This window comes from Aedes albopictus, unplaced genomic scaffold (genome assembly GCF_035046485.1).
Source record: "Aedes albopictus strain Foshan unplaced genomic scaffold, AalbF5 HiC_scaffold_134, whole genome shotgun sequence".
NCBI classification, from domain to species: Eukaryota; Metazoa; Arthropoda; class Insecta; order Diptera; family Culicidae; genus Aedes; species Aedes albopictus.
The window spans coordinates 847-20,311 of NW_026916746.1; the positions used below are offsets into that span (position 1 = coordinate 847).

The 19,465-nt window shown below is 38.5% G+C and overlaps 1 protein-coding gene across 2 annotated transcripts in view; it reads right to left on the reverse strand.

The window, feature by feature from the left end:
* Nucleotides 1-373: 373 nt before the first annotated feature.
* LOC109403746 (sushi, von Willebrand factor type A, EGF and pentraxin domain-containing protein 1) overlaps nt 374-19,465 on the reverse strand; it is a gene marked incomplete at its 3' end in the record, with an annotated part of 57,432 nt that continues 38,340 nt past the window's right edge. For both annotated transcript variants that reach the window (XM_062843286.1, XM_062843287.1), the window contains 13 exon segments: nt 374-460; nt 5,737-6,807; nt 7,009-7,254; nt 7,310-7,475; nt 7,537-11,892; nt 11,969-12,219; nt 12,662-13,155; nt 13,214-13,416; nt 13,476-13,636; nt 13,701-14,082; nt 17,554-17,756; nt 17,814-19,247; nt 19,316-19,419. In XM_062843286.1, coding sequence (XP_062699270.1) covers nt 374-460; nt 5,737-6,807; nt 7,009-7,254; nt 7,310-7,475; nt 7,537-11,892; nt 11,969-12,219; nt 12,662-13,155; nt 13,214-13,416; nt 13,476-13,636; nt 13,701-14,082; nt 17,554-17,756; nt 17,814-19,247; nt 19,316-19,419 — 9,158 coding nt within the window.

The following is a 19,465-nucleotide window of genomic DNA, read 5'->3' on the forward strand; positions in this document are numbered from 1 at the left end:
CCCTCAAGCTAAAATTGTATTTTAACTGAAATTCAGATTTTCACTATAGCGAAGAAAATCTGCCTTCAGGACACCTTTAAAATTCACAAATAAAATCAAGTTAAGAGAACCTTCAGGGCAAGAAATAATAAGTTGGTCAAATGTATGAATTAATTTGAAAAGAACATACTCTTTTATTAACAACAAAACAGTGTTTCAAAATGTCGCGATGCCCATATGAGCAGCAAAAATAAAGAACCACTCATAACCGAATCCAATAAATTGTTCTTACTTCAAAGTACAACACAAATATGATTATTTTAATATGTTCTTTTATCTATTTTATTTTCCCTGGCCTAATGGTTACTACACTAAAGCTACAAATAACACATACTTGACCGCAGGGAACACCATCTCCAAGGTATAGGTATCGCCGTTTTGTTGCCTACTTTGGCGAGTGCTGCTTTCTGCGTCCTTATTGCTATTGAATTTAATGCAATTAAATTACAAAACAAGAAAAATCAGGACAGTAAACACAACGAAAAAAGATCACGGTTGGGTAAAATTCGTAAAACCAAACTAAACTTTAATGCTATCTCCACCACCATTTGCGAAAGAAGACTATATCTGTTGAACAGGTTTAGATCTTTTTAAAAAATATTATGTGCAAGTTATTAGTTTTATCAGCGAGCCAAAAAAAAAGACACTAGTAACAGATATTCCTTTTATTTCAATCTACATTTCATATGTGTTCCCTGTATGTTCCGAGTTGGGAATTTAATGCTCTATAAATAGTTTTCTTTCAAGGCGTTTTTAATATTATCAGCCGTAATTGGAATCATCACATAATTTAGTGATGTTTTTTTTTTCATTTAAAATTGATTTAAAATTATTATTTAAAATGTGCAGGGTAAAGGACAGGGTTTTTGGAGTACATAGCTTATATTTTCTCGAGCACAAATCTGTAGAACCGTCATCCAGATCTAGCTGAAAATGTTACTTGATGATTTTTCACTTGCAGTAGACATTGGGCTGTATTTTCAGTTAGATCCGTTAGACGGTTTTACAAACCTCGTTTTTTAGGACCAGCCTATCTAAAAATTGACGAAATAAAAACAAAATGGGTCTAATAAATTTCGATTAGCTACAAACTCACCAAGTTTCACGACAGTCGTAGTTGCCCTATATCATTTTTCTATGGAATGGCTGTAAAAGTTGCTAAAACTTGTGTGTATTTCTTCATTAAAATCATATGATAAAATAAAACTCCGAGTTTGAACCAAACACTCAACCAACAGGCCCAAAGGTGAACTTTCGACTTTGGCCATAATTCTTATATCTTTATCACCATTCCATATATTTTCAGTCTCCTAGTATGATTTTTTTGGCTTCATTAACGTGGCTTCATTGAATAGGGCAACAATTTGAGTTCACCACGAAATCCTTCTATAGTTCTTTTTTTACTTTTTTTTACAATATATTTGTAGAACATTAAACTTTTCTATAATCATGCAGTATTACGTGTATTACGCAACTTTTTGGATGTTTTGTTTTTTTTCTTTTACACATAAAATTTTAACAATAGAGCGCTATAAGATTTCACCTGCTATACAATTTTTAAACTTTTCTGCTTTCATTGATATTTCTGTTGTCTATAAATGACGCGAAAAACTCATTTCTTAAAATAATTTTGAATCCGTTTATCGACAAAAACTGCCCGAAAACTTGAAATTTTAACGTAAAACATAAGCTGAGGAGATAGACATATTGATGATTTTAACAAAAGTGAATCTCAGCATCATAAATACGGTTGGGAAGGACAGAGAAGCAGTTTTGTGTACAAACATTTTTCTTTGCATTTTTATCTGTAACGACGAGCCAAAGACTCATTGAAGGAGAATCACAATAAAAGGAAATTAATTAATAAAGACATGTTTACACGTTATCAGTCACTGTCAGGATGCTCTGTATTTCATATAGTATGCTCAAATTTATCTTTGCATACATAGATACATTTGTGACACGTTCATAGCTGATTACACAGCGTAACAAAAAATAACTTTTGGTCTGTCTCAAGAGCAAACTTATTGTGTCTCTGACAGATTCTGGGCCGTTGAATCCGAATCCGTGCTCAGATTTGCTCCAACACGTCACAATTTTGAGCTATACCTTAATTTATAGGGCGAAATATGCGGTTTTGGGCTTTTTTGACTGCAAGCCATCAATCATGGAAATACTTTTTTAAGCAATCAAAAAGTAAGTTGGTCAATTAACATCTAAACTTATGACTCATGCAAAATATTTCATTTTACCAAATCGAATTTGATCAAAGTACAAAAAGTAATTTTTTTTTCCAAAATGTTTTATTCGAGATAACATTAGATCTTGATAATTCATGCACTTTTAAGGTATTTGGCATCAATTTTTTTTTCGATTTCGAAATTTTCATGTAATGTGACGAAAGGTATTATCAGCAGGTTTGTTCTTTTCGTCATGGGGGTTTTTGTGGGTCGAATTTCCTGAAATTTGGGCATATAACTCAGCTTGGTTGGAAAAGATTTGAGGCCAACTCTGAGACCAACAGATTCCAAAAAAAAACTTCCATGACGGAAAGAACAAAACTGCCGAAAATACGTAAGTTCACCTTCTTCGTGTTTCAAAACAGTTTTGACCGCTTTGAGTCCGAAGTCCGATTGAGCTGAAATTTTGCATGGGGACTTTTTTGATGGGACTAAACTTTTGAGCAGAACAGGCTCATTCACGATGGTGTAATTTGATAATGTTGATTATATTTAGTTTTAGAAAGTTGGTGTTTCATGTAGACTCAATGGAGTCCGATGAATGTTAGGTACAAATACAAATACCTGTTTTTAAAATTCGATGGTCATATACATGGGAAATCATACTAATTTGCTTTTTTGCCATAAGTTGAAAAAGTTTGTCTGAAACTTTTTAACCGATGATGTATAATAGATATAATAATAATGTATAATAAATATAATATAATAGACTAGGATGTTCTGAGAAACTTTGTCGAAGACCACAAAGCGATCCGATGCTTTTAAATAAAGTTATATTCAACAAACCTCATTTATGTGTTTAAGTTTTAACACGTAAAGGAATAACAATAGCACAAAAATCATGCTGTTTCGGTAAGCAATGCCAACGCTATAACTTTTTTAATAGGCATCAGATCACTTACTGGTCTCCGACAAAGTTTTTCAGAACTCCCTAGGCTATGTTTCCACATGATCGGTTGCAAGGTTTTAGAAAATTTCGAGCTTTTCATGAGAGAAATGCAAAAAGTATGTTTTTCCATGTAAAATTCCATACAAACTTCAAACGCGATGCGCGAAACGTAGACATAACCGATCGAGTCCAAATTTTGCACAATTATCTGGCTCTTGAAATGGGACCTAAAAAAGTTTGATCTGATGGGATGCCATCAAATTTTCTATTTTTCCATATAACGAATGACCCACTCTGATTGATTGATTGATTGATTGATTGATTTGCCTTTATTAACCGTAGTGTGGCCAGCAAAAAAAACACCCGTAGAAGGCCGGCAGGGTACCCGGGTACCCACGCAATGGAAATGATCATATCTCAGCGATTTTTCCACCGATTTTTAAAGTTTTTGCCTCATTCAACTCAGAAACTCATTATCTATCGAGATCGTATTTGGTTAGACCGGTCCGATCACCATAGGTACCGGAAAATCCGGATTTCCGGATCCGTGTTTTTATACAATAGAATATACGGGATTTTCGGTAGGTTAGTAGCAATTTCGGTACCAAGCATCGTAAAATTGCTTTGGCATATTGTATCTGACCGGCAGGGAATCATAAAACGTGTTGACTTTTAAACTGTGATTTCGGAACACGCTTCCCGTGAGGCCATGGTTGACCATAAACACTTTAAGGTATCCTAGCCTTAACAATGTGGGTTTCAATATGGTATAAGGACATGCTCCCAAAAATATGGATTTTCCGAAAACCACGGTGATTAGATCGGTCTAACCAAATATTTTCCCGATAGATGATGAGTTTCTGAATTGAATGAGCTAAAAATTTCCAAAATCGATGAAAAATTGACGGAGATATGATCATTTCAATTTCGTGGGTACCCGGGTACCCTGCCGGCCTTCCACGTAATAAAAAAATGCAGGAGCCCCTCCCCATGCCCATCCTCACTTTAAAATTTGGTCAACCCCAGTAATAGATGTATATTCACGAGTTCTAAGATCTAACAGAGTTCCAACATCCTAGTCTCAATAACCATTAAAATATCGAGATTTGAAATTGAAAAAGGTACCCGGGTACCCTGCCGGCCACATAAGTGTTAAAGAGACTTTCAGTCCTTGGCTGGTTCGTCTCCCGCGGCCCACTCTAATATATACACTCAATTCTGTTTTTACGTTTTTACGAAGTTTGCGTAACTTAGAGAAATCGAGAAAAAAAAATACGAAGGATTTTTTTACGCGTTACGGTTTTCCATCCGCAAATGACCCAAATGGCGTAAATTTGAGAAAATTGCGTAAAAAAAGTCGTGCAAAATGTTATACGAATCAAAATAATATCTACTGTCGCGACTACTTTTATTAGTCAGAGATACGCGCGAGACAGTCACCTAAGAAAACAGACCTGTTTTCAAATTTTCCATCATTGCGCTCTTTGAATTCCTGTAAAAAGGTCACCACATATCCGAGTGATTTGATAACTGCTGTGACTGCACGTGGCATTTGCACTGCGATGAAATTTTGTCCATCATTGAAAGTCTTGGAAAGTAGTCGCCATAATAGTGTTTTTTCTTGCAACTCACAATAAAATCGCGTAAAAAAATCGTGTAAAAACAGAATATATATACAGCCATTCCATAGAAAAACGATATATGTAGTGCAACTCCGATTATCGTGAAACTTGGTGAGTTTGTTGTTCATCGAAAATAATTAGACCTGTATTTTTTATTTCGTCATTAGGGTGACCAATTTTCAGATAGAGTGGCCCTGAAAATCAAAGTTTTTGCAAACTAAAATTTTCAACAAATCATAACTTTTGAACCAATTAACCGATTTCTAACTTCTTTTTTTTGTTTGAAAGCTATTGAAGAATTCCAAAATCTCATTCTCTCGCTTCGCAGATATCTCCACTAACACTTTACCGATTCGAATGAAAATTTTACAGTATAATCTGCACACAATATACTAGGATTGGTTAAAAATTAGCCATTTTGATGCATGCAATCAAAAGTTATACACTATTTTTTTCTCGCGGCGCAATTTGATTCCGTACACTCTTTTATAGCTTGCGTTATTATTAAAATAGATATGTATCTAGTAAGCTTGCTTATATATATATATATATATATATATATATATATATATATATATATATATATATATATATATATATATATATATATATATATATATATATATATATATATATATATATATATATATATATATATATATATATATATATATATATATATATATATATATATATATATATATATATATATATATATATATATATATATATATATATATATATATATATATATATATATATATATATATATACAAAGCTTTTATTAAATTCCGATAAGAACAAAACTAATAGAACATGTATAATAATATATAGCACTGCTGTTAATATCTTAAAAAGGTCTTTGTTAATATATCGATTCGTTAAATTAATGGAATCATTGCAAATTTTAGGCAAATTCATGCAATAAAAACTATGAAAGACTTACCCGATTATTGGAATTTGTGCATCCACTACATAGGTACTCGAGTCCTGCTTACTGGAAGGATTTACGGCTTGCCGTTTCACAATATCATTGGAGTGACGGTATTTATCACATTTGACATTTATTTGTAGTTCTTTACACTCGCGAGATCCTTCATTTGAGTATGAGCAGAAGTTCCAGTCTCTGTTCAATGAGTTGACAGCATTTTTCACCTTCTGGCGGAGTACTCCTTGTCCAGCCTCATTACACAATACATCAGATGGGAACAGCATTTGAATTCTGAATATGCGTTGAGCAGGTCGAGCTGGTGAGCATGATGGATATACTAATGGGGTAGATGGATCTTCAGTTGGTCGCCAGAAACCTTCTGCTCCGCAAGTATAAAATTCTGGAACTTTTTCTGAGAACTTCATTCCAGGATTACACGATACGGCACACACTTTGAACTGTCCTCCAGCACCCCAGTCCTTGCAATTCTGCGACCCTCCTATCGGGTCGGACAACGGTGGACAGAAATCGGAAGATAAAGTTACTTTGAAACTACAATCAGCAGTGTTTCCAGCTGCATCGTAAGCAATATACGTAATATCATAACTTCCCCAAAGGAAGCTTTGGCCAGAACGTCTACCATTGCGTTCAATAATTTTGGTTACACCAACGTTATCACTGAAATGTGGTTCATCCCAGTTAACAATTGATGAGCCATTTCTGGCAATAATCCACAAATCATCAGGACAATGCTCAACCTTTGGAGATTCTTTATCATGTTCAAGTTGTTTGCATTGTGCTCCGACGTATCCAGATTTACATTTCTTCCTTCCGCATGATGATGGAACAGATCGTTCAACTCCTCCAGTACTCTCTTCATATCCTGCCCAGTTCAATATCAGGTTTCTGTACAGGACTGGCTCACTTCGACAATCTCTTACTTGCTTCTGAATTTCTGATGTAACATCCAAAGCTCTGCTCCACAATTGAACCTTTGTTAGCTTCCCTTGGAATCCAACTTCGTTGTAAGCCACAGAATTAGATTCATTTGCTCTCAATGCTGGGCGGCCCAATACCGACCATGCGCTAAAAGTAGAAACAGGTTTTAGTGCCGTGTTAACATATAAGCTCAATACTTTATTGAAATCCATGGTTACATAATCTCAACATTAGTAGTTTTGCTTTGAACTCCTATGAATTTAGGAGTGCTCACAATATCAGTAACAAATTAATCGGATGATGACGAAAACGCTTTTCTATGCTGTGAAGGAGAAGCACATTACTTACTATGCTGGGAGATTACGTCCAGCACCATACTCCGCACGACCAGCAATCAATCCTTCGGTAATTAGTTGAAGTTGTCCAGTCTTTCCATCCCACACAACCGCTACATGATGCCACTGACCATCATTGATAGTCGTGTACTCTCTAAATGCAAGGAAAGCATCCTGCACATCCGTGAATAGTGAAACCTGAACACCGCTTGAGTGAGCCTGCAGTATCACTCGTCTGTCCATAACGTCTTGCAAAGAGCTAAAAGCATTCCATATGTACATTTTCCTTTTGTTTTGTAAATGATCAAACTTACTCTACAGCGTACAATGTTGCAAATATGCCTGTGTCATCCTTTTGAGAGAACTGTACCCACATAGCAAATGTGAAGCTATCTGGTGACCCAGTATAGAACGGAACCACTTGAGCGGCAGATGATCGTGTTGGATCACTGAAGTACATGTCGTAGTCCACTTGAATGGCTGTAGATAAAAATAAGACAAGTTATTATACAAAGCCGATATATTTATATTTTAAGCTTACTTTTTCTGCAGTCATCACCAGTCAAATTGAATGGGCATTGACAGTAGAAACCCTCGGTTAAATCAATACACGTTGCTCCCGGTGGGCAAGAATTATCCTTGCAATCGACAATATCTTGATCACAGTTGTCGCCTGTAAATCCTGGTGGACATATGCACTTGTATCCACTGCCGTGATCTACGCAAGTTGCGCCATTTTTGCAAACATTGGCTTCACAAGCGTCGTATTCATATTGGCATCCTATTCCAGCATAGTCCATTGAGCATGAGCAATTCAATCCCGAACCATAATCCTTACATTGACCGCCATTCATACATGGATTACCAATACACCGATCTGGAGCAGTTTCACATTGTTTACCATCTGTTCCGCTGGGGCATATACAGAAGTAGTCTTCGAACAAATCAATGCAACGAGCATCATTTTTACATGGACGCGCGGGCTCACATGACTCGATCAACTGTTCGCAGCGGTAGCCATTCCATCCGGCAGGACATTCACATTCGTAAGCCCCCACTCGATCTTGACATATTCCTCCGTTAAGACATGGCGCGTCCTCACAGTCGTCGATGTCTATCTCGCACAGTGTTCCGGTGTATCCATCTCGGCACAGACAGACAAAAGTATTGTCTTTGTCTAGACACCTGTCTGTTCCAGTAGGATTGCATGGGTCACTCAAACATTCATCAATTTCCGTTTCGCATTGCAATCCTACGAATCCTGGCCTACATTTACATTGGAATCCATCTTGTTGATCAACGCATGTAGCTCCGTTTTGACAAGGACCGCTTGCGCAATCATCAATGAAGTGTTGGCAATTCTTGCCAGTATAACCAGGTTCACAACTACATTGGTACTCATCAATCAAGTCTATGCAGTCACCGTTATTCTGGCACGGGTCACTTGCACAATCATTGATGTTAACGTTGCAAGACTCTCCACTCCACCCTGGTTGACAAATACATTCATGGTAGAAGAATTTGTCAATACACATACCGTGGTTGCAGGGCTCCGAAAGACATAAGTCGATCTTTTCTTGACACCGTTTACCAGTAAATCCGTTTGGACAGGTACAACTGAAATCATGTACAAGGTCCGTACAGTTTGCGCCCAGTAAGCATGGGTTTTCAGCACAATCATCTGTGTTGGTTTCGCATAATTGCCCTTCCCATCCAGGAAGACACTCACATTTGAAACGGCCTTGCTGAAGTGCCACACAAGATGCGTCGTTTTTGCAAGGGTTGCCATTTGCCGTACATGGATCAATAGTTATGTCACATTCCTCTCCAGTATATCCACTGCGACATAAGCAGGTGAAATTTTTGTATCCTGGTTCGTCTTTGCACATTGCTCTTGAAGGACATGTATCATTGCCACAATCACTCTTCTCTTCTTGACAGTTAATTCCAGAATAGCCTTGAGCGCAAGTACATTTGTAACCTTGAGGAAGGTCTTTGCATGTTCCGCCATTGTAACAAGGCTGAGATGCACATTCATCAATATCGATTTCGCACCGTCTTCCGGAAAATCCTGCTGGACAGAAACATTGCACTTCATGGCCCATAGGCACACATAGTCCTCCATGTTGACACGAATTTTCATTGCACATCACTGGTTTACATTCTTCGCGGCCCGTAGCACCCGGGCCTTCCGTTTTCATTCCAGTAGGACATTCGTTACAAGTCAGCATTCCTTCAACATTCTGGTAGAAATTCTTTGGACATGGTGAACAAGGTGCCAATCCGGTGGGTGAGTATTGTCCCGGCGAGCATTTTTTACGACACTGATCAATGGATTGAGCAGCAGGCTGGAAAGTGAATGTACCAGTCGGACATGCCTGGCAATCTTTAAATCCTCCAGTTGGAGGATCGCTAGAGAATGAATTGATGGGGCATTCTAAGCATGGTACTAAACCAGTTGGTGAATATGTTCCATAGCCGCAGACTGGTACGCAAGCGCCCACGCTCTTTGACCCATCCTCTTTTGTGTATGTCCCAGTTGGACAGCTAAGGCATGATTCTTGGCGCTCTCTGTTTTGGTAGAATCCTTTGGGACAAGGTGTACATGTCTTTTGATTTTCTCCCGCATAAGTTCCTGCAGGGCAGTGTAAACATCGTGGCACATCACTTGTATCCATATTAAGAACTTCCCCTGCCGAGCACGTAAATCCTCGTGCAATTGAGCTTTTTAATGCCCTCAATGGTGGACATTGATTGCCGATCGCTGATACGTTAGAGATCGGTTCGATGACAGCACTTGCATATGGTACGCTCAAATCAAAAATCAATTGTAATGTAGACCCACAAAGGTCATATAACTGAGGTTGTCTGATTGCCGGAATGATAGACAAAATGAAGTCTATTTGTATCATATTTTCTTCAAGTAGTTTGGGTACAGATTTAATGAATGAGACATTCATATTAACGTTAACTGCGGAGCAACGTTGAGATAAAATATTATTCAGGTTTGGATAATATTTTCCAAGCATTTCTTGATATTGAGGAAGACATGATGGGGCAACCGCTCCATTTGCTCTGTATACAGTTGTTGCAGTAACGTGATAGTCAGCTTGTTGAGTATTCTCAGAAACACAGTCGGGGACCACTGAGGATGGCTTCCATAGCCGCTTAGTCTCACATGAAAATTTCTTCATTGTATCTTCATCCGTAAATCGGTACCCTGGCTTACAGGTTGCAGCACATTCGATTCCTTTGTCATTCGATTTACAGTGAATATCACCATTATTTGGTGGTTGCAAGTCCCAATCGACACACTGTGTTGCTTGCACTGACACCTGGAAATTGCATGTCGCCTTGTTGTTAAACTTGTCAGTTGCGACAACAGTCACATTTTCAAATTTACCAATCGGAATAGTGGCACTTTCAGGAATATATTGAATAGATACTTGATCAGAGTTGTCCGAAACCTTAATACGTTTTCTTGTGTCGTTAAAGTTTACAACATAGCTGTCCTGTTTATCCACTAGTTCAATCACGAAACTTTGTGGGCAGCTCAAAGAGGGTGGTGTAATATCAGGTACTGTAATGTTGATCTCACAAATTGCCACATTTCCATCGTAATCGAATGCAACGTATTTAACTATTGTGTCTTGAAATACATATGAAGGAGTCTTGAAACTTTGCGGCTTTACTTCTAACCTTGCAATCGATCCTGAGTTATCTATAGCGACGGGTTCAGTGAAATTCACCGGGATAATGGCACCATTTTGATCTCGTTTCACAATGATTGGTTGTTGAGGGCAATTTTGGAACACTGGTGGTTCATTATCTACGCATGGAGAATATCCATAATCATACCCTAATAGTGGGTCAGATGTTGGTTCGTCACAACCCATGAGCTCAAATTTCAAGCAAGCGTTATCCATGTAGCTCACAATGCCTAAGATAACGAATCGAGCTTGTACAAACTTGGGCAGGGTGATCATTGCTAGTTCTCCATAATTTCCGGGGTCGCGCATGGTTAAATTGAAATTTGGGAAGTAAACCACATAGTTTTCATTTTCTGCTTGTTTGTAGAAGAATCTTATTTCTGTGGGCCTGCCAACAATATCGTTTGTAACGACACCTTTAACAAGAATAGCTTTAATTCGGTTTACTTTTCCCAAGTCAACACTCACATATGTGAACGCTTCTTGCTTCCCGCACCAACCAGTGACAGAGTTCAGCCGAATGTTTTTGGCTTCATAATTTGGTCTCTCTGACGTTGCATTAATTGCATAATCTGGAATTTTACCAGAGGACAACCCCAACGGTTTGATGACTTTGCATTCTGGTTCTCTGATACAAGTGATTGGCCTGGGATTGATCAAAATATAACCTGGTCGAGAACATCCGAATAGTACCTCGGAGCCTTGTTCGTAACTCTTGGTGATTTGATAACCATCGTTGGGTCTTCCTGGATCTTCACAAACGGGTCCTTCGCAACGTAAATCACCAAAGTCCCATACGCCATCTTCCATACACCTGACCACATTGTCATTTTTTGAGCTTTGCCCTGCCAGTTTGAACGTGTTTTGGCATCCAAAGAAGAAAGAACTTTGGAATCTTGTATCTCCCTTTTGGCCATACTCTGCACCAGGAGTGGGCATTGGTTCACCGCAATCTACTCGTGGACACGAAGGAAGTGTTCCAGATAACCAATAATCTGGATATCCAGCCTTAGGATCGTATACACATTGCCTAAAACCAGCGGAAATCGAGTTTCGCAGTGAGCGACCTGGTGAATTACAAGTTAAAGTAACATTTTCACGGAAGGGTATTAAGATACTTTCGTTATCTTGCCGAAGCACGGCAAGCCCTTCGTTTTTGTCATCTGGCAAGGAAACACATTTGGCATCTGTTAATAACAAAACATAAAAGAAATTAGATCGCAACACTCGTTAACAGCCAGAAAGTAGATGGTTCAAACTTACATATGCATTCGGGGGCAGAGGAGTTCCATTCTCCAGTAGACATACAAATCAACGATGTGCTTCCCGAAATAACGTAACCAAAGTTACACTGGAACTGAACTACATCACCAAAGTGATGATCAGCCTTATCCGTTAAGAGTTTTCCATTCTCGGGTGCACTTAAAGTGGGACACATCATCGGAACACATGTTTTATTTCGTTGGTAGACATCACCATCCCGTTCACCGCTTTCGGCTTTCTCAACAGTAAATCTGCGAATAAAATAAATCGTTTACTCATAAGAACCAATCTATAATAAAGTGAAAAATGAACAAAAGGCTTATGATTTTAATTTAGTCTGCTTTTAGTTTCGTCTCTAGAATATAGACCACATGTCATATCAAACATCATTCAAAACTTGTGAATTTTATACATGATTTACCTATGTTCATTGGATAATTCAGCTACCCTAAGTAAAAGTCAACCAATAAAATAAAGCTAAAATCCTGCTAAAACTAATGGTTCAGGTTTTCATAGATAACTATTGAATACAATTTATAACAATTGACGATTACATGGTATGTGAAACATAAACTTCTCCTCATCAAACCACGAAGAAAAATTGTGTACCATTGTCAAACAACAAATATTTGATCCGTATACTAAATTTTCAACTGAAAGCATGTGCAGATGAAGTGCATAAAAGTAACTTACCCTGCTGTACCATTCTTGGTGAATAGTTCATATCCTGTATTACATCCACAAGAATATGATCCAGGTGAATTGATACATTTTTGTCGGCAGCCGCCATTCTTATTTGAACACTCATTGATGTCAATACAGTCTATACGTGTACATCCCATAACCTCCAACTTCAGACATGGAGCAATCATAAAATCTTGCAATCTGAATCGGACATACCGTGCTTCAATAGGTATTGGTAAGTTGAGAATAGATAGGGTGGGTTCCAAAATTCTGAACTCTACGGCTGTACCATCTGGATTAGCGTAATCTTTGAACACGTCGGTTATATCGTTTGTATACTGTATGCGTATGGCAGATGTGAAAGCCAGGCTACCATCAAATCGTTGCACTGACATGGTGCGGAATCCTCGGATTATTGTAGGAGCCTTAAAATCTAATAGAACCCAATTGGCACCGGGATCCATAGAATTTCCACACCATCCTGCAGAGTTAAGTCTCAGCATCTGTGAAAAATTGGTGCCGATAAAGTACATCATTTGGTTGCTACTTAGGGATACATACCGATTTTTCGTATCCATCTTCGGTTGAAGAAACACTGATACTATTGTCCGAGATACCTCCCGTCGCTAAGCCTAAATCACCGACTGGTCTACATTCAGTAGATGCTGAAAAACCTGCCTTGCACTGACAGTAGAACGATCCGGGTGTATTAACACACTCCGTTGAAGCTACATCACATGGTGCCGCTATACATTCGTTGATATCTACATAGAATAAATAAATATATGTATATCTTATAATATTTAAACGACTATATTCGTACCTTCACACGATGGTAATGTATCGAACTCCTGGTCTGAGTTGCATTTCACTATGTTGGAACCAATTTGCTTATATCCCTTGTAACACTGAATTCGTGCTTCATCTCCGAAATAATACTGTCGAGTTTTATCCACAAAGAATCCATTTTCAACTTCTGGGAACCTGAATATGTCAAAATAACATTAAATCCAACAAAAAAATTATATATGATTATGCTGTTTCTTACTTAAAACAGCGTTTACGAGAGCATGTTGGAACAGGGCTGCTCCAGGTTCCGTTCGACATGCAGTTCAGTACTGGCTGTCCACTTCTTACATATCCAGATTCACATTCATATCGTACGATTGTACCATAGCTGCGTCCTCCTCCATTCATGATGGTAACATTTGCATGGGGAACTTCTGGCAACAGCGGACACTGCGATGCTAGACAAGATGGCTGCCTTTCCCAGTTTCCATCGGCCAAGCAGGATATTTTTTCAATGGCATTACCAGAGGCAAATGCAAAACCAGCATAGCACTGATACATGGCTACTCCACGGTAAGTTACATTTGATGATCCAATCGAAAATCCATTGTCGATTTGTGGGACTGGTCCGCAGTATACCTCTGCGAAGCAAATAGATGAAGTCATTAACTTATTTTCAATGAACTATCTTCAAAATTGTTTTTATAAACAGTTAAAGATTTTAAAATACTTAAGCTTGAATCAAATGACGCAAAGTGTATTAAACATTTTTTTCCGCTGAACAATCTTTTTGTTAATGTTTGTCTGGTTTAATTGGATAAACGTACCGATAGTGGTGGTATATGTACGCACAAATCTCAATATGAGATTGAGAAAAGTTGGCTGTGAGCACATGAAAATTCCTTGAGCTTGAGACTCGCGATGTTGGTGCACATCACATTAGCATTGCGAGTCTCAATGAGACATCTCAATGAGACAAGCTCCAGGTGTCCAGGTTCACCCGCTTGATACACTCTCGAACCCTTCACTATGATCACATTAACAAATAAAGTTCAGTTGGGACTGGGTTGACGTTTTCCAGGTGCAGAGGGGGTTTGGGTCATAAGTATGCTGCGGCAGATGGAATGTAGCCGAAGTTTGTTTTACGACAGGAAAGGTGGTAAGTGGAACAATCCTGGGAAATGCTTCTTTCGAAGTATGCCTAATGACCATCATGTTTTAGGAGACTGCGTAAGAGTGTGCTGATGCTGTCGGTATTCATCCATTCATTTTGTTTGAGAATCCAAATATTTTTTATGACGCGTAAGATTTCTCAAACCCCTTCCTCCTCTCTCCCTTACGTTATTAATGAACAGGCCCCCAGTTCGTGTGCTTCCGATTGGTGATTTTTTAGGCGTGTTTTGTTTGACCAATCGAGAGGGATGAAGGGTCATTTAAGATGATGGAAAATGGCCCTAACGTTTATCAATCCGAAGATTGTTAATCGGCGGAAACGGAAGTATCTACCAAGGTACTTTTTTCTCCTAACAATACCATCATCGGTTGCGATTTGATGTTTCGTGAGGGTAGCAATGGTTGGCGCCACCGAATGGTCTGCAAAAAAGTGCGGATGGGGTACCGAACTGCCTCGATTTTCCCTCAAGTAACGTCAAAATTCGAACTGCCCGCTTGTACATAATGCATCCATTGCCGCTCGTGGTTAAGGGAATCGACTCTCCTGATAATTATCCATCTTGCTGTGTCTGCTTTAATTCTGAAGTGGCACCAGGTTCACAGGATCTAATCTGGGCCGTTGCAATTCGTTTTATCAGGTTTCAACTGACGAACATCTCAATGAGACGAGTCTCACGCGACGTCTCATTGAGGCACATACACAAGATTTTTTATGAGCATGCTATGATCTCAAATCTCACAAGTTTTCTTGAGACGCATTTTAAACCAGCGCATGGCACACTGTCTCATTCATGTATACATGAGCTTTCAGATATTGCTGTATGCGTTCAAGATGCAAACGGTGCCCAAATGCGCTTCAAACGCGGTAATACAGTGTTACCAAAGGCAACTTAGCAAACACAGTCAATATCACCGCCAACCTAGGATTCAAAAGCTCCCACTGACATCGGGTTACTTGTTAGAATATCTTACCGCATTTGGTGTTCCCGCATTTGATATTTGCGTTTTGAATGCACACAGCAATACTCTGCTTTTAACCATTCAGCGCGCGCGCTGTTGTAAAAAGTACAACACTACCAAAAAACCTCGCTTTTCGTATACAGCGCGAGCGCGGTGCAGTTTCGGTTGCTTGATGGCACGCGCCCTGGAAGGTTAAGGGCGGACGGGACGGTCGAGAAAATATCCGCCATTGCTCTGTTGCTACTAAGATGGTGATCTCAGATTCTACTTCATATTTTGCAACAAAAACCTATCATTGTGTATGCTCACTTGCAGTGCATATGTTGCTTGGTTTTCAGCATCTTCAGTGCGATAGGTCTCGAGATTACCATCTTCAAAATCGCGAGGCAAATTGTTAAAAAGAGAAGCAAGATAGGAAAAATAACACGGCGTCCCGTTTCACCTAAATTAGTATTCTAAATGTTGAGAAACTATCCATAACTATTTTGAAAACATTTCGTAAACTTCATAAATACAATTCATCAACTGAAGTATTGATAACACTAGTTTACAAAATAAAACAAAAGTCGTGAACTTCTATCAACGACTAATGCTGATTTCGAGACCATGCTTCATTTGAAATAGAACAGTTTTTGAGTTTAACAGTTTTTAACAATATGGATTTAACTAAAATTCACATATTTTGCATTGTAGTCTACCAATTTTCAGTCTTTTTATGTGAATAGAAAGCTAATTATAATGTAGGATTGTGTATAAGTATGAGGGAGATTTTGGCAGATGACAGGGAACGAATCGAAACAGTCATGAAGTTTCTTAAGAATATTAATATATACAACTGTTTATAAAAGGTTACCACCAAGCTAACAGACCTGAATGACAACATAGTTATAGGGTCTTAAATAAAAAAAAAAAAACATATGTATTCTCTCATGGAGTGGTTCAATAATCATCAACTGATAAGAAGATATAGTTAATCGTAAAAGAAAGTCAAATTTCAGCTCTTAAGTGACAGAACTAGTCAGTGGTCCGTCTTACCCACCCAGTCCGTCTTACCCCCACCCCCCCCTAATGTTTTCGAACTTTAACATGCAAGCAGGCATATTTGAAAATTATCAATAAAAAAAAATCATTTGTCTTACATAAAATGCTATTACTTCACCTAGTTATTTAAACACGTTTACCGGTCGAACTTTAAGTAAAACAAATAGTTTTCCTAAGATTGAATCTACACTTTTCCATGTGCTGGAAAGATTGGGGCGAAACTATCACTTTGAAATTTTACACCCTTGGCGTAGAAGTGCGTGGAATGTGTCATAAAAGAGCTAATAATCCACGCTGTTTCTTTTCTGTATTACCGTGGATACACAGTTATGGATCACACACGGTTACGGATCAATTCGATGTTTACGATCGTTTGTTGCAGCTTAGCATGGCATGGAGTGGCATAGTATAGTGTTTATGCTATGAAGACTATGCTATGTTCTGTCATGCTCTGCAGAGAGGCGACATTTGACCGTAAACATCTAATTGATCCGTAACCGTGTGTGATCCATAACTGTGTATCCACGGTATATTGGAAGATTCAGGGTCACATGATTTTTGGACAAACTGAACTAAAACTGGCTATCATTCTTAAAAATTTGATTTAAGACAGATTTGTTAGAAACCTAAAATGGCCGCCACAATGGCCAACTTTTGCACCAACTCACTGTGCGCTTAAAACAAATCTCATGAAAAACAAATCAAGCGTATCTGATCTTCTTATTTTAGGCTTATTTTAATTTTAAGAACAAAATAAAAACAATATTATTGTTCGAAGCTTGCTTCTTGAGATTTGCACATCTAAAGTTTTGGTGCACAGTTGAACCGGGATTTCAATGCATTTGTCCTAAACTATTTTTCGTATGAAATCAAATGATAACAACGAAAATACTTATATCTAAATGGAAAAGCCACATTTTTGAAATTTAAATTATTACCTTGACATTTAGGAATGTAATCTATGCTCCATGTTCCTCCATCTTGACACTTTGTGACGATTTTGTTCTTTCCAGTTGCAAATTCTTGACCGATTGGACATGTGAATGTAATAATAGTTCCGAAAGCAGTATCCCGACTGGAGGCTAGTGCCCCAATTCCTGGTTTTAGATCAGGACAATCAGCAGAAAACTCTGCAAGCCATCTGTAACGAAAACAAGAAGTTGATTGTTGGGAATTAAAAGTTAAAAAAACGTTTTACCCTTTTCCGTTGTGCAAAGCGTCCGAAACAAACTTAATTAGAATATTTCCTGAAGATGCAGTAAGTGTAATTTTTGGCACTGTGTTTCCTGTAAAACCGTCTCCCGGATGAAGACGCAGACCAGACGTAGATGAGCCATCGAAAATTTGAACCTTGTCGCTTTTGTGCACATTGAAGTTTTTGAATCGCAGCGAGAGTGGTCCTCCCATGGGATTCTTTATTTTGATGAAACATTCCTGATTATTGGGATAATTGGCCAGATCATATGCTGGAGATGTAACTGTTCCATTCAATGCTGTGATGGTTGCTGAACAGCCTTGTGTGTATTTCATGTTAAAACCTTTCTTCGAACCACCGAGAGAGGTCTTGAAGAACACGTAGAGATTATTACTTGTCGAAATAATCACTCTATTTCTATCATTCAAAGATGTTCCTGTAAGTCGAGTGATGGGTTTACTATGAGCATTATCTCCATCTCGTATCAGTATGAAGTCACGGTCCTCATTCAGATTTAGATCTTCTACTTCCAATGAAATCACTCGACCGTTTTGAGCCTTGATGATGTAGAGACATTCCAATCCACCTGGATAAGTCTTTGGATAACCGGGACTAGTTAGTATCTGTCCTTGAGTTGTGGCCTGCAGCACACCTCCACAAGTTTGAGGTTCAGTTTTCCATGTTGCTCTGAAGCCTTTCCGCTCAACACTTCCATCAGAAGTGAATTTGATAATCATGAAATTGGAAGCAGTAATAAGTGGTTTACTAGTCAGATCATTTTTGCCAGAAATGGTTGCAAGTGATACAGCTTTATCTTCAGTCCTTCCACCCACAAGAATTTGCACAATGTCGAAATTCTTCTCCGTGTCAAATTCCTGGAACTGTAGAATAATGTTTGTTCCCTGAGGTCCTTCCAAAGTCCATTTACAACCCGACAAAGCTGGATACTTTTGAGGGAAACTGGGCGATTCAATAACATCACCCCCGGATTGCATATGGAAATGACAAGCATTAGGGCAGTCCAATTCATCACTGCCATCTCCACAATCATCATTTCCGTCACATTTGAATGCTTGATTTATACAAACACCATTGGAACATCGGACTGAGTTTTGAGGGCATGCAGGCCGTTCACACATAAACGGTAATAAGTTTTCACATGTTTCCAACTGCCACGTTTGCATGTCATTCACATTAGACGCCGCAACACATTCTCCAGCGGCTGGGTCAGGTTGATTTAGAGCCCAAAAACCTGAGTATTGTGAAACTAATCCACCTGACGTAGATTCTAGCGTATTGGTCCTAAGGTCATCCAAAGAAGCAAGACCTAACCAATACATGTTTGCAGTCCGTCCCCTAGATTCGCCGAAAAGTGCGATCTCTCGTGCCGCTTCATTCTCCTCAAACGACTCTATCGTTGCAAGCTCGGCACCATATCTGTAAAAGTAGAAAACAAGTATTAAAATTGAAGGGATGCTATTTGCACACCTAAACCATATAATTACCGTTTACATAATTCTGCAGATTTCTCCCACGAATGCCTAACGCTAAAATATTTGTAACAATTTAATCCTCTCAGCTCCCAGCCTATCGAACACGACAAGGGATCCTTAAACATGAAAAGTAGGACATCAATTATTAAGTTCAGTACAATG